This window comes from Micromys minutus (genome assembly GCF_963924665.1).
Source record: "Micromys minutus genome assembly, chromosome: 29".
Taxonomy (NCBI): Eukaryota; Metazoa; Chordata; class Mammalia; order Rodentia; family Muridae; genus Micromys; species Micromys minutus.
This window is the reverse complement of record NC_137964.1, coordinates 30,720,001-30,743,933: the sequence shown is the minus strand read 5'-3', so window position 1 is coordinate 30,743,933 and position 23,933 is coordinate 30,720,001. Positions and strand designations below refer to the sequence as shown.

General features: G+C 48.3%; 1 protein-coding gene across 2 annotated transcripts in view; it reads left to right on the top strand.

Moving 5' to 3' along the window:
* TAOK3 (TAO kinase 3) overlaps positions 1-23,933 on the top strand; it is a 71,901-nt gene that overhangs the window by 24,825 nt on the left and 23,143 nt on the right. For both annotated transcript variants that reach the window (XM_080941355.1, XM_080941354.1), the window contains 3 exons: positions 1,069-1,236; positions 3,873-4,079; positions 15,332-15,466. In XM_080941355.1, the coding sequence (XP_080797481.1) occupies positions 1,069-1,236; positions 3,873-4,079; positions 15,332-15,466 (510 nt within the window). The remainder of the gene's footprint in view (positions 1-1,068; positions 1,237-3,872; positions 4,080-15,331; positions 15,467-23,933) is intronic.

Sequence of the window (23,933 nt, the reverse complement as noted above, 5' to 3'; positions counted from 1 at the left end):
TCTGCAACAGCAGCCAGTGCTTCCAACCACTAACATCTCTTCAGCCCCAAGTTCTACTGATTTTTTATTCTATTTATGATAAAGTAAATCTCGGAAGATAGTATCAATCCAGAGCAGAAGGAATACTTAGGGTTATGTAAGCATCATGGAAATCAGTGTGCAGCTTCCCAAGAGAATAAAACAAACACAGGACTGCCATCTGATCCAGCATTCCATCCTTTGGGTTCATATCTGAAAGAATTTGTTATCTAGTAAAGATGTCCGAATCCCATAGTTTACTACAGCATTACCAGTAGCAGCCAAGGTATAGAAACAACCCACATGTCCACCGATGGAGACCTCAGGTCTGAGCTGAAGACGGCAGGTGCCTTGTAAGTTCTGAAGGCAGTGAGTCTTGGCACCCTTGCTCCCAACACCGGAGTGAGAGGTGACGGCGTGCTAACTGCCCTCTCTGTAGTAATTACTTCACCATCTGTACCAAAGCGTCACATTGTGTACCATAAATATTCACAATTAAAAAGACAATTCTTATTACAAGGTCCCATGATGTAGCCCTGGCTGGCCTGGAACTCACCATGTAGATCAGGCTGGTCTGAAATCCAGAGACAGAGATCCTCTTGCCTCCGTCTCCCAAGTGCTGGGGTTAAAATTCTACACTGCCTTGCTTTGTAGCACAAAGACAGAAGGAGCAACAACTCCTGTGGAGGTGCTAGAGCAGGGGTTCTCAACCCATGGGTCCCAACCCCTCTGGGAGGTCACTTATCAGCTACCTCGCGTATCAGACATTCACACCACAGTTCATAAACATGGCAAAAGGGGTCACCGCAGCAGGAAGAACTATATTAAAGGGTCCCAGAGACCCACTGCTCTAGAGTCTGCAAAGGAACCGAAGGTTAGAAGCATTGCTGTCTCTTTGTAAGTGGGGGGCCTCCATGAGGGACACCAGCCTCACGATCATATTTACGCCTAAGGTCCCTGAACCTGCTTGCTCTTCCTGTCTGCTCTCGTTCATGCATTACACCTAAAGATAATGCCGCTCACCATCTACCCCCAACCCCCATTGTTCAGCACGACTTCATTCGGAGGGAGAGGCCGCCGAGGGTCCTCATTGACCTCATACAGAGGACAAAAGATGCTGTCCGAGAGCTGGACAACCTTCAGTACAGGAAGATGAAGAAGATCCTCTTCCAGGAGACCCGGAACGGACCCTTGAACGAGTCACAAGAAGAAGAAGAAGTAGGTTTCCCCTGGTTTCAGCTTCTGTGTGAGAAGCTTCCAGACTTGGCACTGGGAAAACCTTCTGGAGGATGAGACCGTGGGTGGCGCTCTCTCCCCTAAGAGAGGCTCGAGATAGCCAAGTCTTACCTCAGACAGAAGGTGGAAAGTGCCCCCAGTACCGGGGTAAAACCAGGGCTGTGGTGGGGGTGGCATCATGGGGCGGGTGGACACTTAGGAATAGGCATAGCACCATTTTTAATATATACTTTGAGGATTTCACTAGGCTCACAAAGCCTTTCGGTCACATTTAAGCCCTTCTCTCTCTCTAGCTCCTCCAGGGCTACCCCACCCACTCACCCCGAACTCACAGCTTCTTTTTAACCCACTGAGCCCAGTTACTGCTGCTCATGGACTCGTGAGCATGTGTCGACCTACCAGGGACCACACCCATGAAGAAAACCCAACTCCTCCCCCAGCAGCCCTCCCTGTCAGCTAGGACTGAGGCTGTGCCCCTCCCCCACTGGGGCCTGCTTCAGGAGGCTGATCCTGGCAGCAGACTGTAAGTGAGCTGGGGTGGGAGACATCCCAGGAACCAGTCCCTTTGAGTGGTAAAGGACAGCGTCCCTCAGAATGGGGGTGGGGCTTGCTGGTATGTGGCTCACACTGAAAGAGAGAGTGAGTGGTGAGCCAGGGGTTGAGGGCACTAAACAGCTGAACCTGTATGGCCTAGAAGTGTGTCAGCCTCAGCATTTTAAGGCTGAGGTGCTCCTTCCTCATGAACTTGGGGCCAGCTCGGGCCACAAAGTGAGACCCTGTCTCAAACAAGCAAAGAAGCAGGGAGAAAGAGCAAGAGTGGGTTTAAGGTTGCTCTGGTGTGGGCTCTGTGGAATCGAAGTCCCAGCATCCACTTCTCAGGACACAAGTGACAGCTTTCAAAGAAAAGATGGCTTCTTGGTCTCTCACTCCACTAAGGAATTGGATGAGGACAAGCCAGATGGCTCAGCCAGTAAAGGTAGCCTGAGCTAGACCTGCAGGGCCCACAGGGTGGAGGGAGAGAAGCAGCTTCTGCAAGTTGTCCTCTGATCCCCACGAGCCCACCGGGGCACATGTACTGTGGCATGCACATATCCATAGATATATACATACATACATGCATACATACATACATACATGCACACACATACACATATCCACATACACACAAAGACACATACAAGAAATCTTAGAAAAAGAACTAATAGTGAGGAAGAGAGAGTATAATGTTATTTTACAACTTTAATGACACAAAAGTATTTTATCAATAATAAGATTCAAAAATAGAAACTAGACTGATTTAAAAAAAACTCTTGATTGGTATAGACAGTTGGAGTCCCTTTCATTGAGAAATGGGTGCATTAAAATAGACTGTGTTGATAATGGGTGTGGAAGCACACGTCTTTAACCCCAGCACTCAGGAGGCAGAAACAGGATGCTCTCTATGCATTCAGAGCCAGCCTGGTCTACAGAGCGAGTTCTAGGACAGCCCTGACTACACACTGAGACTCTGGTCTTTAAAAAAAAGAGAGAAGGAGGGAGGGAGGGAGAGAGAGAGAAACAGTAGTGCACTGCCTACCACTCCATATCACCAAATGATTGTATTCCCAACTTAACTGAGTTCATTTGTGGATAGTAGAGTCTGAAATGGGGTTTATGTGTAACTACATTGACTCAGTGACATTATTTAATCTGGTGGGAAAAGATACTCTGGGATGAGCAGCTGATATATTCAGAGTTTCGCCCCATCCCACTCTTGCACTGTGGGCCGACAGTAACGCACAGCAGTATTGCTTACCAGATTTCTTAATGAGATCAACCGCAGACGTAAGCCTGACAGAATTACCTGCCTCTGACGGTAGTTTGTATCCCTGGCTCACATGAAGTTATTCACTGATGGAGTGATAGAAGGATGGAGGATAGAGTATTGCTTGCCCCCTCTAAAGTCCCACTGCGATCCAGGCTGAGGTGTCTCCTGCAGGTGCTGTTGAGACCACCAGTTTGGTGCATAGCAGTCTCTCTCGGGAGGACCCTGGTATTCCTAATTAGCCCTCCCAAGCCTGGACTTATGACACTTACTAAAAATGACCCACAGTGTCGTGGCTGTGTGTGACAGGGAAGCCCAGGGACAGTAACATATCCATCCAGACGGGCCCTGGGGACAGAATGGAAGTGAGTGAGATTCCTGATGTCAGTAGTGTCCCCCTAAGATTCTCCGAGAGACCTGTGAGGAGCTGCTGAGCCCCGTGCTGTGCAAGCACAGGGGCGTAGATAGGAGTCATGGTGCCTGCTTGTAATTCTAGCTCTGGGAAAGCAGAGACAGGAGGATACCTGGAGTTCACTGGCCAGCCAGCCTTGCCGATTTGGTAACTTCCAACCAGTGAGAGACACTGTCTCAAAACTCAAGGTGGCTGGCTCTTTAGGAACAATACCCAGGGTTGATCTATGTTTGCTATGTATGTACACACACACACACACACACACACACACACACTTGATCTTTTGCACACAATAGAAAAGCTATCTGTCGCTAAAGAATTGAGTGCTCAGTGGCCCCGTCAATGGGTCAGCACTTGATCTCAGGGTTTTCGTTTTGTAACCCCGGTACCTGTGCTTTACAGGACAGTGAGCAAGGAAGCAACCTAAACCGAGAGGTGGGCAGTCTGGGCAGCATCCACTCCATCCCCAGCGTGTCAGTGAGCACAGGCAGCCGAAGCAGCAGCGTGAACAGCATGCAGGAGGCCATGGACGAGAGCAGCTCTGAGCTTGTCATGATGCAGGAGGATGAAGGCACAGTCAACTCCGGCTCCTCTGTGGTACACAAGAAGGTAAGCACGGCAGGTCCCCTCACGAGCCAGGCTTGGGCGCTCAAGGCAAAGCCAGCTCAAGACACGCTGCTTTCAGGAGGCTGGGTTTCCGAGTTGCGACCAAAACATGGGGTAAAAAGAACACCAAGAGGCCTTCCTGCAATGAGTTGGCACAAGACCATGCTGGTCACATGCTTGCCAGTTGCTCTGAGGGCTAGAACCGTCCAGCAGAATGGTCATGGAATCCCAGTGAGGCACAGAGGCACTGTGTCTAGAATCCCAGCCCCTGGTAGGCTGAGGTAGGACTGCTGCAAGTTCAAGGTTGCCTTCTGTTACTTCAGGAGTAGCCTGGGCTACAGAGTGAAATTGTGTCCATATTTTTTTTAAAAAGAAAGAAAACAAACAAACAAAAAGGGCAGAGAGGTGGCTCTGAGGTTAAGAGCAATTGTTGTTCTTAACCCAGGTTCAGTTCCCAGCACCCTCATGGTGGCTCACAACCACCCATAGCTCAGTCCTGGGGCTCTGACACCCTCTTCCGGCCTCCTCAGACACTGGACGCACAGTGCACAGACAGAAATGCAGGCAAAGCACTCAGACGCATAAACTAACACACAATTCTGAAAAAAAGAAAAGGAAGCTAGATGGCAGTGGTGCACGCCTTTAGTCCCGGCACTCGGGAGGCGGAGGCAGGAGGATCTCTGAGTTCAAGACCAGACTCGTCCACAGAGTGAGTTCCAGAACAGCCATGGCCGAACAAAGAAACCCTGTCTGGAAAATCAAAAAAATAAGGAAGGAAGGAAGGAAGGAAGGAAGGAAGGAAGGAAGGAAGGAAGGAAGAAAAGAAAACTCACCACCAACCAGTGAAAAGAAAACTGAAGAGAGAAGAAGCAATCGCTAAACCGTGGGAGGACTAGTCTGCCCTCTGTAAGCAGTGGTCACAGCTCAGGCCGGCAGAGCTTCCCAGGTGTCACCAGTCAGAGGAATATTTAGAGCCAGGCCAGGACTTCTCAAGAGGCTGAGGCAGGAGGATGGCAAGTCCAAGGCTTGCCAGGGATACGCAGTAAGTTCTAGATGAGCAGCTTACCAAGACCCTGTCTGAGATCTTTTAAAAACCAGAAGCAACAGCAGCAGACGAGGCCTGGGATGGAGCTCATCCCTGTCTGCCATGACCCCAGGTCAACCCCCAGTCCCGGGGGTGGGGGCTACCATCCCAAGTGCTGTCTGGTTTACAGGTGGTTTTCATCCCTGTGCTTTCCAAAATAGATCGTTTATGATTCTTCCAAAGCTAGCTCTCTGTCAGCTAACTACAGTCTGTTTGTCTGTCTGTCTGTCTGGTGGGGAGGGTTCACGTGCCTGTGACACAGAGCACATGTGGGGGTCAGAGGAAAACATGCAGAGTTGGTTCCGTCCTTCACAATGTGGGGCCCAGGGATGCCCCAAGGTCATCAGGCTCGGCAGCAAGCAAGCTTCCTTCCCTGCTAAGCCAGCTCGCCAGTGACTTAGGCTTTTGAATGAAAGGTGCTGATCAAGGGTGCTTGTCCAATTTGTTCTCTGTCGCTGTGATAGAAACACTGACCAACAGCAACCTGGGGGAGGAAAGGGTCCACTTCTTTTTCCAGCTCTCTGCAGCTCAGGAAGTGAAGGAAGGCACCTGCAGGCAGGAGCTGATGCAGGGACCACAGACACTGCTCACCGGTCTCCTTGTGGCTTGCTCAGCTGCTTCCTTAGAGCACCCAGGTCCACCTGGCCTGGACCTGTGCGGCCCACAGTGAGCTGGACCCTAGCACACAAACATGCCGCAAACGTGCCCACAGGCCAGTCTGCTGGAGGCAGTTTGTCAATTGAACTTTCTTCTTCCCAGAAGACCCTAGTTTGTGTCATGGTGACATAAACCTAATCGGCAGGATGCTCATATTATACAAGCCTTTCTATGATAAATTAAAACTCTTTATGAATATGAGTTAGTGCATACATCAAAGCCATTGCTTTGGCCTACAGGAAACAGTCTACAGTATAAAATTATAAAGATCCTTGTCATTTAAAAAAAAAAGTATATTTATTTAGTGTGTATGAGTGTTTGTCTGCATATATATTGTGTGTGTACAATGCCCACAGAAGCCAGAAGATGGCGCCTGATCCTCATTGAAATGGAATTGCAGATGATTATGGGTGCTGGGAACTGAACCAGGGTCCTCTGCAAAGCAGCAAGCACTCCTAGTCTCTGGGCCATCTCTGCAGTGCCTCACCCCCTCCTCTTGGCATTTTTATTTCTTTCTTTTTAAGTATCTAAGCAATTTGTGTGTAGTATTCTTACCAGAGAATAATGGAAGGTTTATCACCAAGATGAAATTTTACAGGTCAATGGCCTTGTGGCTTCATAGCTTTGCATGGGAGGTGGGAGTGAATCCAAGACCAACAAGTGCAAAGGCCCTGGGGCAGGAGGAATATTGCACAGCAAGGAAGAGAGCAAAGGTCAAAGAGGTTGGAGCCTGAACATGGATACATATCAAACTTCCGGGGATCAGGAAGTTTAAGAAAATGGGTGATATGAAACAGATATTAAAAGCCACTTGGCTCAGTGCCAGGGGCCCTCTGGACTACTGGCAAATGCCCATCTTCTTAAAGTGTAGAGAAGAAAGTTTGGGGTCAAGAAGATGGTTTAGTGGATAAAGGACTTTGTTGCCAAACCTGTCTACCTGAGTTCAGTCCCCAAGATATGAGGGACCCAAGTATCCTCTGTTGTCTTCTGACCTACACACTGTGGCACAAGTGTGCACATGAGGGAGGGAGGGGAAAAATAAAACAAAAGACTTTGTATCCCCGGGTGCAGACAGGTTGGGCTGTCTCTTTCCTGTTACCTGTTGAGGCCCCATGACCGTGGAGAACAGAGGAAAACATTAGAAAAGAGCAAATCTTCTGGGCTGCTGGAGAGACAGCTCAGGATTCCCATTCTGTATATGTTTATTATCATTATTTATGTGTATGTGTGTGAGGTGGGTGGGTGTAATGTGTGTTCAAGAATTCTCAGAGGCTGGAGGAGCCATCAAGGCCCCTGGAGCCAGAGTTCCAGGCAGCCGTGAGCTGGACCAAACCCAGGTCTTCTGCAAAAACAATAGGTGCTCTTTGTTTTTTTTAATGTATTTACTTTTGCTTTTTGTGTATCGGTGTTTTCCTGTGTGTGTGTGTGTGTGTGTGTGTGTGTGTGTGTGTGTGTGAGTGTGTGTGTGTGTGTGTATCAGCATCAGATCTTGGAGTTGCAGACAGTTGTGAGCTGGGATTTGAACCCAAGTCCTCTGGAAGAGCAACCAGTGCCCTTAACCACTGAGCCATCTCTCCAGCCCACCATAAGTGCTCTTAACCACTCTCCAGCATGTGGGTTTTTGGTTGTCATGTTTGATGTTCCCCTGGGATGATGGTCTACGAGATGGAGAATGACAGGTAGCTCAGAAGAAGTTGACCTGAGGCACAGGCCCTCTGGACACCATAGCCAACTCCACAGGTGACTGTGTCTCCTCAGACTTGTGCAAGCTGGGCAGAAACAGTGCATGTAGAGGCTTCTTCCCACCCGAGTCATTGAATGCAGGCAGCAGGGAATGGTGTGCAGCAGCCGCTCACAGTGAGCTCAGTTCCCATGTGAAACCACAGACAAAGGAGTGGGCGGTGTGGCTCTGCACGGCAGTCCCGTGGTTGCCTGGGTTCTGTCCCCTGTCTCGTTATCCTATGGTTTCCTTTTGACTGTTTGTCACTATATATGTACAACTATATCATGGACCAGGCTTGGCAGCAGAGAGAGGCTCATCATCCCACTGCCATCCCAGCATCCCAGGGTCACAGGATCAAGTCCTGCCTGGCTGCACAGAGACCCCTGCCTCAAAAAGTAAACAAGGGCCCCAAGAGTGCTCAGTGACTAGGAGCACTGGCTGCACTTGCAGAGGACTCGGTTCTACTCCCAGCATCCACTTGACAACTCACAACCATCTGTGACAACAGGCCCAGGCAATCTGGCCACCTCTTCTGACCTTTAAGGGCATCTTCCCATCCAGGGTATGCACAAGCTCATGCAAACCAAACATACGACAGAATGTAAATAGAGTAAGACAGAGCGTAGGATGCAGCTTAGTAGTAGATGCATGTCTTGCATGTGTGAGGTCCTGGGTTCAATCCCCAGCATCCGATTGTTAGATGATCTTTGATATTACCTTGAAGGCTTGAAAGACCACTGAGTGGAGTTTGCCTACTGACACCAAAGAAAGCAATAGCATGCTTGATGCCAAAATCTAAGCAGAGCAGACCCTGGTAAACCAGCAGAGTCCACGGAACTCCAGTCATAGGCGGAAACAGATTCCCACCCTACAGCACACCTGATCATGGCCAGCAGGCCAAATGCGACCTGCCTACCGTCGTGGAAGATGACCATGTCATCAAACTTGTGTCTTTAAAATACCTAAGTGTATGTCAGTTACAGTTTTGTTCTTTATGCGTGCACATGCATTTGCACATGTGCAAGTGATCCTCAGACTTACCACGGGCTGCTAAAACTTTGAACTCCAACACTCTTAACTGTTCATAATTTGATCGATCAAAAAGCTAGAAATTTAAAAAGTGTCAGATCAAGTAATTTATCATTTCCTTAGTATACTCTACCCTGAGACTTTCTTAATTATTTTTTATCATGCAAAGCTACAGATTTCACTACATTTTCACCCACGTGTCACTATTTTACTCTGTCCTTCTGTGTCCCATGTAGAACCTGAACTTAAATTTGTGTATATGTGTGTGGTATGTGCAGGTCACGGGTGTGAACTCACTTCTAGGACATTTAGTGGTGTGTTTGTGTGTGTGTGTGTGTGTGTGTGTGTGTGCACTGCACACCAAAGCACATGGCAAGACCAAAGCTTCCTGTCTGTTCTCTCCTTCCACCACATGGGTCCCAGGGATAGAACTTGGGTCATCAGGCTTAGCAGCAAGCCCCTTTTCCTGCTGACCAATCTCTTCAGCCCTATTGCCTTCTCTGAAAATCAAAGAACAGCCTTGCCCAATTTTGTGGCAGGAAGAGACATCCCTGCGGGGCTAGGGTATCCTAGGTGCGTTTTGATCCCGTGGCCTGTGTACTTCTGAGGTACAGAGGGCTGGGTCTCTGCAGCTTCCACTCACGCTCAGCAGAGAGCAAACAGATGGTGCAGTGAGGTACAGGGACCTACCGTAGCCTGGGGTGGCAGTAGCAACGCCCACTGTAGGAGCCCTTTAGTAAGGATGCAGTGGAGCCGAGGGTTGTGTGCTCGGCTTTGATCCCAGCGCTGGGAAGGCTGACTAACGGCTGAGTTTGAAGCCAACCTGGTTTACACGTCAAGTTCCAGGCCAACCAGAGCTGCATACGGAGACCCTGAAGTGAGCGAAGCAAAGGAGGGGCCGCAAGCTCACTGGCCATGTGTCCACAGGGAGGCAGTGAGCTTGTGTGCACTGGGCTCCAGCCAGAGAGAAGTGTGTTTGGGTCACTCCCGTGGGGTATGCACGAGTGCCACAAACATGAATTCTTTAATAACGCAAGACAACAGTGTCATTTCTTCATCCTCTCCTCAGACCTCTCCTGCTGAGAGGATTGAGCCATCACCTCCCAAGCGCCTACTAAGTGCCACACCTCAGGCCAGGGAGACAGGGTTTTTTTTTTCCTTTTCCTTTTTTTAAAATAAAGATTTATTTATTTAATGTTTATGAGCATCCTGTCACTGACACACCAGAAGAGGGCATCAGATCCAACTACAGACGGTTGTGAAGCCACCATGTGGTTGCTGGGACTTGAACTCATGACCTCTGGAAGAGCAGACAGTGCTCTAACCACTGAGCCATCTCTCCAATCCCGAGACAGGTTTTTCAAATCCTAAAATCTCAGGCTGAAAAGGAGGAGAGAGGATAAATGTGAACCCAGCCCCCATGGCAGTCCAGAGGGAGAGAGACCAAGGTTGTGGCCAAGATCTTGTAAGTTCTGGACACATGACCACTCGTCATTTCTCTCTTGGGCAGAGCTGCAGTCTAAATAAAACTAGTCTCCTGGGCGTGTGGATGTTGTTCAGGTGAAGGGGTATTTGCCTAGCATGCTCAAGGCCCCGGGTTCCACCCTCAGCACACACCCAGCGTGGTGGCAGAGTCAGGAGGGTTGCAGGGGTTTTTGGAGCCCATCAAAGCTCCAAGTTCAGTGAGAGACCCTGCCTGGAAAAACAGTGTTGGAAACAATGGAGACAGCACTGTCAGCCTCCATGTATGCTGCCTTGTGCGCTTGCTCATGCACACACATGCACACATGCACACACATGTGCACGCACATACAAAAACTATGACCCAGGCCAGGACCTAAGTCCTGCCTTTCATGTGTTCTATTTCACTGTGCTGTATACAGATGCCATCCCTTCTTATCAGGGCATGGCATCACCTGCCTGGAATCTCAGCATTCTGCAGGCTGAGGCAGGAGGACCGTAGATTCAAGCCAGCCTAGGCTGGGTGGCAAGACCCTTGCTTCCAAACATATTAGTTTAAATAAACAATACAACTTAAGGAAAAACAAACTTGTTGCATATGTTATCAGAGGGACTGAGGAGGCAGTAGCTGGATTCTACCCACAATCCATCAGCAGCTTTTTTTTTTTTAAATCTGAGGAAATATTTCTGTTGTATTGTACAATGAGCACACATTGCAGGTTTGCCAGATTAAAATACATGAGTTTAAGATTGGTCCCTAATCCCACTAGAATTTCAAGGGACCATTTCCGTGTTGCTAAGACTTGATTCCAACTCACTGTACATGCATGGGACACAGCATTCACGTGGAGGTCAGAGGACAACCCACAAGAGTTGGTTCTCTCCTTCCACCAAGTGGGTCCTGGAGACCAAACGCAAGTTCTGAGACTGGGTAAGACACACCCACTAAGCCTACCTCACCAGCACTGGGGGTAGGTGATATTTTAACGTTAACTAACCACCATATACATATACTGGTTCTTGCTGGAATGCAGTGTGACGTTGGCTTTTTATGTGAGCCCCAGCTCCTCCTGGATTGATAACAGGCCCTCTACCTGTGTTACTGACCCCTCCCTGGCTACTTTTAAATCATGCTCAGCTCAGACATCATACAGTACCCACCGGGTTACAGTGGGGGAACTCTCAGGGCCTGTGACAAGGAGGGACAGCGACCAGTGCTGGTGAGGGGGCTGCTTGGTTTATATTTTACCTAATTTACCCATTTGGAGACAAGGTCTCTGGCTGTTGTAGCCTGGCTGACCTGGAACTTACAGAGTTCCACCTATTTCTGCCGAAAGCCTGGGATTAAAGGCGAGGCCACCGTATCTGGTTTACTTGGATTTTGGGCAACCATTCGCTTTAACACTACCTGGTCTACCCAGGCCCGGGAAGTAAATCTGTAAACATCCAATCTCACTGCACAAAAACAAGCTTTACTTCCCCAACCAACCAAATGGGCAATTTAAAAATAAGGGGAGTGTGGCTGGAGGTCTGAAGCATGATGCCACAGCCCTCTTTCCCTGCTGCCCTGGAAACGGGTGTGCCCTCAATTAGACTGGCATATGGCCCCACCTTAGCGCCTTCCCCCTCTTTCTCCTCCCCACCCCTCCCTCGTACTAGAGTAGTGATTGGTGTGAAACTGTCTAGCAAATGTAAGGCTTTTCTCAAGAAAAGAAAACCAGTGGGGCCTTCGATGGCTCAGTGCATAAGAGTGTTCACTGCCAAGCCTGGTGACCAGAGCTCACATTGTGGGAGGAGACAACTGTCTCCTGAAGACATACTCTGACCTCACACATGGGCATGTGCACACACTTGTTGTACATGCAAACATGCAAGCGCACACACACTCCTGCACAAACACACACACACTTGTGACCTCGCACAAGTGTCACAGCATGTACACATACATACACAGATACATTAATAAATAAATAAATAAACAAAGGTAATTTGAAAAAAAGAACAAAAAGGGTAAAAGAAAGGCTTACGTTATTGATTTTATCTGTTGTATTAAAAGTTGGGGCCTGTCTTTGAACTAAGTGCTAACGTAGTGTCTTCGCTTTTCCCCCAGTCAGGTCTCACATTCAGTGTTCATACCATTGGTTGTTTTGTTGCTTTTTCCTCTTCTTTCTTTCTTTTTGTTCCAAGATAGGGTTCCTTTGTATAATCTTGGCTGTCCTAGAACTCACTCTGTAGCCCAGACTGGCTTCAAACTCAGAGATCTACCTGCCTCTGCCTCCCGAGTGCTGGGATTAAAGGTGTGCGCCATCACTGCCAGGTTTGTGTTTAGCATTCTTAACGCATACCATAGTGAGTTATTTAATGTGTAGCCAAAATGAAGGCGATGTCAGATTTTAGCTCTCTGAATGTATTTCAATTTTCTTACATTTAAACACATAGGAAACATCAGTGACTTTTAATTTGATAATCAGGGTCCTAAACCTAAAATGTTCATAGCTTTTCTTGTTCGGTTTGAATCTTGGTTCTTGAGGCAGAGGCTTTACTGTGGAGCCTAGGCTGGCTCCACAGTACCCTGCTGCCTGAGCCTCCCAAGAGCTGGGATTGTAGGTGTAAATCACCGTGCTCAAGGTTCCAGCTGCTATCACGTGTAGCATGTGGGAATGGCATTCATTTTGCTTTGTGGTGTGACCACTGTAGCTTCTGATACCACTGGCTGCCTTGGCAAATGAAATCACCACCACTTAAAACGTTACTGCTGACACCACCTGTCCCAGGTCCCCTCTCAGTGAGCCTCCTTAAGTCTCACCAAACCTGTGTCTCTTACGGTGCTGGCCTTCAAAAGTCTCATGTCCTTCTGAATCTGTCCTGTAGGTGAGTTCAATTTTAGGCAAGGCAATAGTAGTTAATTAGTAAATACCTGAGGGTATGAGGAAGGCCCACTGCAGGGTTCCAGTCATGTGCCAACACAAGATCAGACTTCCTGAGAAGTGATACAAAATACTTTCAAATGATCCTGCAAGCATTCTTCAAAACACATACACTAATTTTCTTTTTAATTATGGGGAGAGGGAGAGACAGGCTCTCACTATAAGACCCACGGTGACCTCAGACTTGCTCCTTGGTGCCTCGGAGCACACGAGTGTGTTTAGACAAAGGTTATGGAGCACTCAGACTCCAGTTTTAGAATTGCATTGGTTTTCACTTCCTTGCTACCGTGCGTGTGTACGTGACAGACGGCCACACACGTGCCCTGGCACACGTGGAGGCCGAAGGACAACTGGGAGGGCTGGTTCTCTCCTCCCACCTTTCCTTGGAGTCAGTGGATCCAGAGGGTTGACTCAGGTCATCGAGCTTGCTTGGCGAACGCTTTACCAGGTAACCTATCTTTCCGGCCCAGGAAATGTGAGTTCACCCCTAGCAAGGTCTGGTCCAAGCCTGTGTGGTGACAGCAGTGTTCCCTATGTATGTCACCCGGAGTGACTCAGGAATCAGATGTTACATTTTACTTCATTTTAATTCATTTAAATTAAAATAGCCACCTTTGGCTACTCTCCAGCTCTGCCACCCAGCCAGCACAGCTGTAAGCCATCCCCCTGCACCTGATGGTTTATTACAGAGCTCTCAGGCCTGCAAGATGGCTCCTGGGTAGAGGGGCCTACCACGGAGCCAGAGTTAGATCCCAGAAACCCACTTGGTGCACGGAAAGCACTAACTCCCAAAGTTGTCTCCTGACCTCCACACATGTGCTCTGGCACATGTGCACGCACACACATGTGATTTTAAAATGTAAAGATCTTTTTTATTCTTCACACTTCAGTATAGAAATGGAAAGGCTAGGCACAGGTATGAGGGGCGCACCTCCCCACATATCAAAACACGGAAGATTTACAGAAGGAAACGGCACAGGGAGGATACGATCTTAGACAGCGGCTTCCACATCAAAACCTGGTTTTAACGTTTCATTTTCCTCAAAATAATCTACACGTTTTGATTTTTTTTAATTTATAGGTAAATGATATAATTTTGTATTTTTCAAATCTCTTCAGTCCTTCTTTTATAATGAAAGGGCAATTATATGGTGTTTTTTTTTTTTTTTTTTTTTTTTTTTTTTTTAATTTCAGGTACTCCTGGAGAAAAACGCAAACAAATGGTTTCTCCTAAAACCCTGGGGGATAAAAAATTGATTTCTCCTTCCCCATCTGAGCATGTGCTATTTAAAATCCCCCACCACTGAACATGGTTTTGAGCTACAAATTGCCAGAGTATCGTTGGGGGTGGGGTGGGGGGCGTTGTTTTAATTTTCTGAAGGGTTAGTACTCCTGACTCCCTGACCATCTCATTTTGTACAGAGGGGGCACGGTCCTCTGAAAACATCTGCCCTTTAAAAGGCATCTCAGTTACATTTAAGGAACATGCACTATCATCCATCCAGGCCATGTTATTTTTTTTCCCACGGGGCGTTAGAATGATATTAATCATCTTTGGCCAACAAGAAAGCACAGGACTCGATTAAATCAGTCAAGGACATTAAATCCCAGCCTCACTCAGTCTGCTGGCATGCTGATGCTGAGTTGAGGAACCATTTGCGAAAGTATCATTTGGTTTGGAATTGTACGCCTGTCTCTTTAAATCTAAAAAAAAAAAAAAAAAAAAAAAAAAAAATCCTTTCAGAAGCTGTAGAGAGAAGGTGCTAGAACTGTGTACGATCATGACTGGAAAGCAGGATCCCTCAGTGACTGCCGAATCTTCCCAGCACAAGACAGAGAGGCTGCTCGCCACAAGCTTCCCCTGATCCCCCCCACCCCCCCAAGAAGAAGGATGACCCCACCGACCAGCTCACAAATCCAATTCAATTGACAACGCAGCTCTTTCAGGGGAATGAGGCGGAGGCTCGCTTTTATGTTAAAAGCCACCAGCATCCTCCCCGCCAGACATGGACATGACATTTTTAAAGGAATTATCTGGTCACCGCGTTTTAAGCAGACGGCTCTGAGGCATCCGTCCGCGCCAGTCTCTCTCCTCTTCCTCTTTGCTTTTGCATATATGTAATTCCGGAGGTAAAGGGGGGAAAGCCTGCCGGGGAGTCAGAAGGCAACCTACTAGCGATCAGCTGACACTCCTAACTGAAGGCTGCAATGTGTCGCTTCTTCGTTTTGTACCGTGGGAGCTGCGGGGACTAGCAGAGAGCTGAACTATGCATTTCAAACAGCGGTGCTTGTTCAGAAAGAGGGGTGAGAGAGAGGCAGCCGGCGAGGAAAGAGCGCAGCTGGACTTTCTCCTTCTCTTCATCCATTTCTGCAGGATCATGTATTCGTAAGGGATGAGGCGGGCCACGGCGATCCCAGGCCTGAGCCGCGGCCTACCCAGTCAGTTCAGAGCCAGGCCCTCCACTATCGGAACCGAGAGCGCTTTGCCACGATCAAATCCGCGTCTTTGGTAAGCTGATACTCCCCAACCCACCTTCCCTGCCTTCCCCTCCTCCCTGTCTGGCAGCCTCTGGCCCTCCCTGAGCCTCCCTCAGCTTCATGGATGGGAGGAAAAGGAGCCAGGGATGTTGTCTCCCTCCAAATAATTTTATTCATTTCAGGAAAAAAAAATCTGTTGGCATAGCAACCTGATCTCAGATATTTAGCATTGTCTATGGCACAGGAAAAAAAAACCTTTGTGTGTCTGTGTGTGTGTAATTTTATGTGTATGTGTGATTGTGTGTTGTATATGCTGTCTATGCAAAAGGCTTTGAGATGAGTTGCTGGCATGACCAGTTGTTTTTTTTTTTAAGTGATCTGTGTTTTCATCGAAATAAATAATGCTAAAAATATTTTCAAGGTATGGATGTGTATGTGTATGTGTGTGTGTAGGGCACTATGCTTTTTTTTTATATAGGTGCATATGTGTCTCTATAATGTACACACACACATCAAAAGGTAAAACATGATCTAAAAAAAAAATTTATATGGTTGCCGGCTACCATCTGTAATTGTAGAAAAATCAGACACTTGCTTCCCAGGGATAGTCCACCGTTTCGTTCTGGTTCATTCATTTATTTATTGCAACAGTGGTGGTGCCCAGTTTCCCCCATTTAACCCCTGAAGAATTTCCTTATGGCCATAAAGGCTTTGTAGAAGAGGCCGGCAGCGGCCGTGGGAGCCTAGGGGCTGTCGGATTCCTCAGCATTTTTACTACTGCAAATGTGACTGCCGGGTGCCCTTGTAGTAGCAAAAGGGGTGTGCTCAGGAAGACTTAGTTTTCACGCCTCCTCCCCTTGGCCCCCCATGCGTGCGCGTGCGCGCTCACACACACACACACACACACACACACACTCTCTCTCTCTCTCTCTCTCTCTCTCTCTCTCTCTCTCCCTCTCTCTCTCTCTCTCCATTTCATCCTAAGCATTTGGAACTCTCTTTTAGCTTTTCCACCCAAATCTCACTTCTCAGGCAGAAAATGATTGAAATATTAGTTGTTTTGCCCAAATGAATGTTAGAGGTCACATGAGCGGGAAGAGTTACTGTACATTGCTTGGCCGTTACATCTAGAACCCATGATGACATCATCTGAGGCCGACCCAGAAATAATCGTTTTTTCTTGTCCTATTTTTCAAACCTGATTTCTACTTTTATTCCCCCACCCCCACCCCGCCAAAGCCTTTTCTTTTTCAAAGGCTTCAGTGAAATTCGGAAGGAATTATAATCTCTGACAGAGCAAATAGAGGGAAAATGGAGATGAAAGCAGCAATCTATTGCTCATGTCTATTCCATGTGGAAAAATCTCACAGTTTAATGCACTCCGTTCCTAAAGAACCCTGCTCCTGAGTTCTTTTATGTTGAAGTTTCTTGTAGCCTCTTTAATGGGCGATTTTTCATCTGAAAGGAATACCCCACCGTGAGATGGGAGATCTCAAAATGTCCACTCCGTAGCTGCTGATGCTCGGTAAGCATCTCAAAACCATGCCTGTGAATCCGACAGAACATGGTGGGGCTGTCAGCAGTTGCCTCTGTGCCATGGTGTCTGACGATAAAACTGACTACTCACCACAGGCTCCTGTGGGGCTTGTCCCTTTAACCCCCACCTGCTCTGGAGGGCTGAGAGGAGAAGCCACGGGAGCCTTAGCAGCTGGAGCAGGCGCTGCAGGAGGCAGACCTGAGCCCCAGCAGTCCCCCCATTGTGGGACAGGTTTTCTGCCTTCCCTCAGGCCACACCCTCCTCCTTCCCACATCATATATTCATGACTCTCTCCTCCCTCCCTTCATTACTACGGCCATGCCAGAATAGTCTCCTGCCAGCCTCGGAAAACTCCCACCAGGGCTGCTCAGCGTGGGCTTCAGCCATCACAGCCTTCCTCTCAGTGGCTAATAGAAGCCGCTCCCCTGCCAGGCCACTTTAGGCTGTGGGCAGAGCCTTCTGAAGCTCCTCAGAGTCCTACAGGCTTCTGAGTGACCCCGCCCCAACCCCATGCAGGGAACCGTGAGCTCCCTCCCTCTGGTGTACTTTTCGATTTTCAAAAAGGTCTCTGCTCCAACACTGACTTAGAAACCTAGCAGCCTGGGTTTGGGTGGGGCGGCAGCAGCTAGCACTGTGGGCACAGAAATCAGTTGCACTGTGGTGCAGCCTCTCCTGATGGGATGCCTTGGGAGTGCTCCTGAGTATCTGGTCATTTTTGAGGGAGAAAAATTAATGAATGTAGGGAAGAATGGGCTATGGTGTTGGATGGCTGTACCTGTGTCCCCTTCAGGCCGATCTAACTATTGGCATGGCTGTTATCAAGTATTTCAATTGCCTTCCCCCCACATGGCCGCAAACACCAAACACTGGACCCAAGACCATGCATGACACTAGAGTACTGGAAAGGAGTGTGTTAATTTTAGAAAATGGGTCCCACCTCAATCGAAAAGGACTAAGGTGGCATAAACAGCATTAAATTAAGTCCAGGGCCTTGGGACACTGGGGAACCAATCATCAGCAATGGAGACACTGGCCAAACTAATGATTGATGGCAATATGGCTTGATTGGTTGATGTGTCAACCATTGGGTTGCTGGTTGGCTTTACCCTTTTTCTGTGGCTTTCCTTCTGGTAGAGCTGCTGACAAGCCACAGAGAGATCTGAAGGTGATCAGCAAAGAAAAAGAAACACACAAACTCACTTTTCCCTTACGAACCCAATGAATTACGGGGACGTTTTCCAACTTGACTTGCTAACTAGCGCCAGCAGTTGGCTCCTCTTGGATGTATCTTATGAGCCCACCTTTTCCACACAAGCCTAACGGAGGCCATAGTAGGACACTGCCTACTCTCAATATAGTTCTTTATGTTGTGTCTCTGAATGAGGTGTATGAAAGCCATGAGCTATGGGCCCTTGCAACAAGGGGGGGGGAGGGTCATGGTTCTCTGGGGCACCTTAAAGCAGAGAATTCTGGATTCCACACCCTGCTGCCCCATTGCATGTGGAACAAAGAAACTGCAGGTCTTGAGGGAGCTTTGGAATATAGCTTTTCCATTAGACCCTTCCATGAGCATCCTTGATTAGCTTCGTGTAGACCTAGGAGAAGGAAGCGAACATCATGCCTTTCTCTTACGTTCCATGAAGAAGTGTGGCTCAGGCTGGTCTGTTGCCTAGAGGAAAGCAGTTTCTATTATTCTAGGATTGTCTCCCTGAGTCCTTCCGACCCATGTTTGTACTTTGCTTCTGGCCCACGAGAACAATTCTGGCTGTTTGCAATGTTTGATGTCACTTCTTACATGTGATGCTCTAGGCCTCTGGCAGTTCCCACAGTGACATAAAGAGTGTGAGGTCTACCAGATGGCTCATGCTCTGCCTCCTAAAGGCTTCACAAATGGTTGTGACAGGCCACACCTTAGGGAGAGAGCCGGAGAAGAAAACTTAGGTTGGGGTCATCCAATAAAAACACAGAAGAGAAACTGGTGTTCTGTCCCTTCAGTGTAGATTCTCTTATTTGGCCTTAGCAGATTGAGGAGGAAAACTCATGGGGTAGGGGGTGTTTGGAAACTTTGAAGCACTGTCTGACTGTTGGGCTCACCATGTGACATCTGAGTAAGTTTGATCCATAGGCTGAAAAAGATTGCTGCCCCGTGTCACCTCTCAGGAACCCAGTGCTAGCCCGCTGAGTGTCTCCTCCAGGGCAGTGTACCAGAGGGTGCCTTATCTATCAATACACGGTGACTCCTGGGGCCTGGGAGTGACTCAGTCAGTTAGGTTTAGCTTCCCAGCACCCATGTGAATAGCCAGGTATGACCCTGTGTATCTGAAGCCCCAGTTCTTGGGGAGGGGGTGGAGTCAGGAGTAGAAACGGGCAGATCCTTGGCCAGCTCACTGACCAGCCAACCTAAATAAATCAATGAGTTCATCTTCCCAAAATAAGGTGAAGGACATTAAGAATGACACCTAACATTGACCTCTGATCTCCACACCTATGTGGGACACACATGAAGCATTGCTGATATAAGTTCCTTTCTCCTGAGCTGTCAATCAATATGCCCAACCCACATGACCACTCACTCAGTAAATGCATATCAGATGGGGGAGTGAATGAATGAGGTCTCTGTAGCCACTGCCACATGGGATTTGGATTGGGAAGAGTGCATTTTTGCTACATGTGGTAGCACGTGCTTGTGATGCCCCACATAGGAAGCAGGGTGAGGAAGGGCTCCAGTTCAAGGCCAGCCTGGGCTACATAATGAAATACTAGCGCCCTTTTTAAAAACTGAGAAAAGTGTACGTCAGTTATTCTGATTGGGGCGGGTAAGTGGAGGTGATATGGGAGGGGAGAGTTAAGGCAGAAATCACCTAGATTCGCTCATGACTGTTAGTGGGGAACATAAGCCACATTGTCCTCAGATGCTCTGAAGGTGCAGCCAACATAAGGTTCACCATGTCCACTCTGAGTACTTGAGCGCTGAGGTGACCACTTCCACCAAAGGCTCTGCTTTGCTGCCTAGGAAGAATCAATCCTGTTTGTGAGCTGGGCCCACTCAAGTTCGGGAGGTTGCCTCTCGGCTTCCACATGGTGGACACATGCGTTCTGGACCGTAGGTTAACTGGTTCAGTTCAGAACCGGGTCTTCCCAGGATTAAACAGGGTAGTGTTGGGCAACTGCGAACCTCCTTTAAAAGGTGCTTCAGGCCCCCTGGGTAGGGCCCATTCCCTGAGGCCTTTTTACTATACTGTATACATTTCAGGCATGTGAGATAGGCAGTAATTCTGACTCAGAAATCGTGTGTGTTTGGGAGCATATCTCTGTGACAGAGCACATGCTAGAGGTCAGGACACAGCAGGAAATATGCATACTTAATCCTTTTTAGCGTATGGGGCGTGGTGCTGAATATAGAAGCCAGGGCCTCATTTATATTAAAGATACACGTTCTATCGTATGCCATGTTAAAGCATACAAGCTGGCAATTTAACAATACAATTTTATTGTTAAATGTGCTCTCTCACCAGACTTGGTGGGGCACGCCTTTCATCCCAGCATCCAGAGGCAGGAGGATCTCTGTGAGTTCCAGGCCATCTTGGTGTATACAGTGAGTTCTTAGCCATCCAGGGCTCTATAGTGAGACTCTGTATAAAAATAAAAATGAATTGAAGCCCATCCTCTCCTGTCCACTGTTGAGACCCAGAGCTGCAGCAGGGGCGGGGAAGACATTCCTCCGGGGCTAGCAGGAGAAGGTAGGAGACCAACTAACTGGTCATTCCTGATCCTGGTCCCAAAGGTCCCTCAGCCCCTGACACAGTCCAGCCCACTGAGGAAAACTGGGCTCATCCCTCTTTTCCTGGGGGTAGTGGGGCGGCATCAAAAGACTTCAAGAGGTCAGCTCTTTGCCCAAGGTTCGAGGTATAGTTGGGACAGAAAGAGGTTTTTATCCACTGCCAGATCATGTTTGGTCCCGTTTAGATGTCCTTCTCCCTTGTAGAACTGTAGATGTGCTGACGTTCCTATACACTTCATGTCTGACTGTCGGTCAGACTCACTGCTGCTCTCTCCACCGCTGACTTGGGGGAAGAGGTAATTCTTTATCACAGGAATGATCACTGTTTCTCTGCCTTGATAATGGATTCCCTATGGCAGTTCAAGAGCGGCAGGTCCTTGGTTCTGATCCCAGGATGTATTAGAATTAAGTAGCGTGTAATATGCATGTTCTTAACCCCAGCACTATGGAGGCAGAAGCAGCCTGATCTCTCTGGGTCTAGGCCAGCCTGGTCTACATACTTAGTTCTGGGGCAGCCAGGGTTCAGGGAGAGAACCCATCTCAAAACAAAGCTACAGTGAAAGTGGACCAGAGTGGTAGAGCCAGAAGTGCACTAACCCCCGTCAGCCCAGTACCTAAGGGGCTGGGGCAGGTGAGTCTCAGACCATCATAGACAGCGCCATGGAGGGCCTGTCTCAAGGCTGAAGAGGCTGCTCAGCTAGCAATGTGTCTGCTTTACAAGCATGGGAGCCTGAGTTCAGATCCCCAGAAACCATTGTAAAAAGCCAGGTCCAGTGGTACAGGGTGGGGGTGGGAGCTCGGGGGTAGCAGCAGGCAGGCTCAGGAAGCTCCTTGGCCAGCCAATCTAGCATTGGTTCACTGAGAGAGTCTGTCTCAAAAAAAAAAAAAAGAAAAAGAAAAAGAAAAAGAAAGAAAGAAAGAGAAAGAAAGAAAGAAAAGAAGAAAAAGAAAAAGGTAGAGAGCGATCCAGGAGAGAAACCGAGTGGCAGGTGCACACACCCACTCACAAGTACATCCACCACACACATGGACACAAATTTAAGGAATAAATTATAAAATATATAAGATGATTACCTGTTTGGAATCCTGTTGGCCAGACAGCATATTCTTCAGACAAATGACTTGAAAATAAAACAAGAATTCATAGCATAACTAACAAATGTTTGATATAGTTCATGTTAAATTTCGCAAGTGAGCCCGCTACTCAGACTTTCATTTAAGTTTGTCTGTCTTCTTTGAGCTCAGAAGGATAAAACTTAGTATCTCTTGGTGGCTCACAGTTGCCATAGGGCAGTTAGAGGCCACCTGGAAGACAACCCGAAACTCAGAGAGTTTGGTGGTAGCAAATGGATGGTTAGTTCAGAGTCTGACTATTCTAACCATGGGGAGCATTAGAAAGTAAAGCTGCCCTCCTGGGAGCCGGATACAAGGAAAGCTTGCTGGGCTCTGTCATTTGCCTTTGTCACACATTTGAGTCAGGCAGTGGAATCACCTGTCTGCAGGGACCCACGGCCAGGTAATACAGGATCTGTCCGGCCCTCCTCCTGGTCCATCTTTGGGCTTCCTGCCACATGGTAGTCACCTAAGAGCATCGTATCGGCTGTAGGCCCGTGTGTATGCAGGGTTTAGATACATCATGATGATATTAGATAGAGCAAGCCCTGCCTCCCCTCTGGGAATCTCATTAAAGAGGGAATTCCAGAGGGCTGAGGGATGACTCAGGGGGTAGAGAGCCTGCTGCTCAGCTCAGATCCCAGCACCCATGGAAGGCTAGGCACTGTAGTCTGTGCCTGTGATCTCAGCACACTGTGGGGGTGGAGACAGGAAGATCCCCAGAGCTCACTGGCAAGCCAGCCGGGTCAGTACCCGGAGCTCCAGGCTGAGTGTGTGAGTAAGGTGGACAGCAATTGAGGAAGACACTCACTGGCATCCTCTGGCCTCCACACCCACACACACACACGTACGCACACACCTAGAGAGAGAGAGAGAGAGAGAGAGAGAGAGAGATAGAGATACTGAAGTAAAAAGTTCATATCCGGATAAAACATATCTACCAGTATGTTAGATGGCCACTGCACTGTCATATTTGTGGTGAAGAAAATCAAATTCAAAAATGGTCTCTGTTAGCCAGAATTGGGTTTTTCCCCCCTTCAGTTGTCTTTGTGTGTGGTATGAGCATTTGGGATTGAAACTTACACACATCGCTCAAACTTTCTTGTTTCCCTAGTGAGACAAGCTTGTAATCCCAGAACTTGGGACACGGAGGCAGGAGGCTTGCCATGAAGGTCAAAAAAAAAAAAAGGGTGTCTGAGGATTTATCTCAGTGGCAGAATACTTGTCTAGTATTTCACCTCAACCCTGAGCTGGGGAGCTTTCTGGTACTGTAGGGGGAGGGGAGCAAACAGCATCTATGTAGAGGCAGGCATGTCTAAGCATAGCTATCCACCCTAGGATGTGGGAAGCCAGAACACAAGGATGGAGGGTTCTAGACCAGCCTGCAAAGCAGGCAGACTGGCACTGCAAGCCCTTAGTCTCCCTTTGGTACCCAGAATATAAAAAAATCACTAAGGACTGTCGTGACAAACCACATCACTCATTTCTTTCAGAGTACTAGAGGGCTTTGAGGTGATGCTGTCCTTTGTCAGGGGGTCTTAAAATATCTTCTGCTCCGGCCTGGAGAGGACACACGTGAAACCTTGTATTCACTCAGCTAGGAAGGATTCATGTCCAGTCTCCGGACGGCCCCTCCCACTACAGCAGCGGTTCCCAGCGGCCCTAAGGCTGCAATCCTAGAACACAACTCCTCAAGCTGTGGTGCCCCCCAACCGTGGAATCAGTCTGCTTCTACGTCATAACTAGTTTTGCTACTGTTATGAATGTAAATACTGACATGCAGGATGTCTGATGCGCCTCGCCTGTGGGGTTCGTGACCCACAGGTTGAGAATCACTGCTCTGTCCTAAGGCCCCAGTGAAGAGTGCAAGGACGCCCTTCTGACAAGAGCAGACACACAACTGGTGCCAGGTTGACCACACATAGTGGAAACACTGAAACAGCACTCATAGCGCTGTAGGGTTTTCCAAGAAATCTTGTTTTGGGGGTGAAGTGGGGCAGGCTCACTGTTCAGGTGATTGACCACATCATACAGCAGAAAGCAGAGCTAACATCCCAACACATCCAA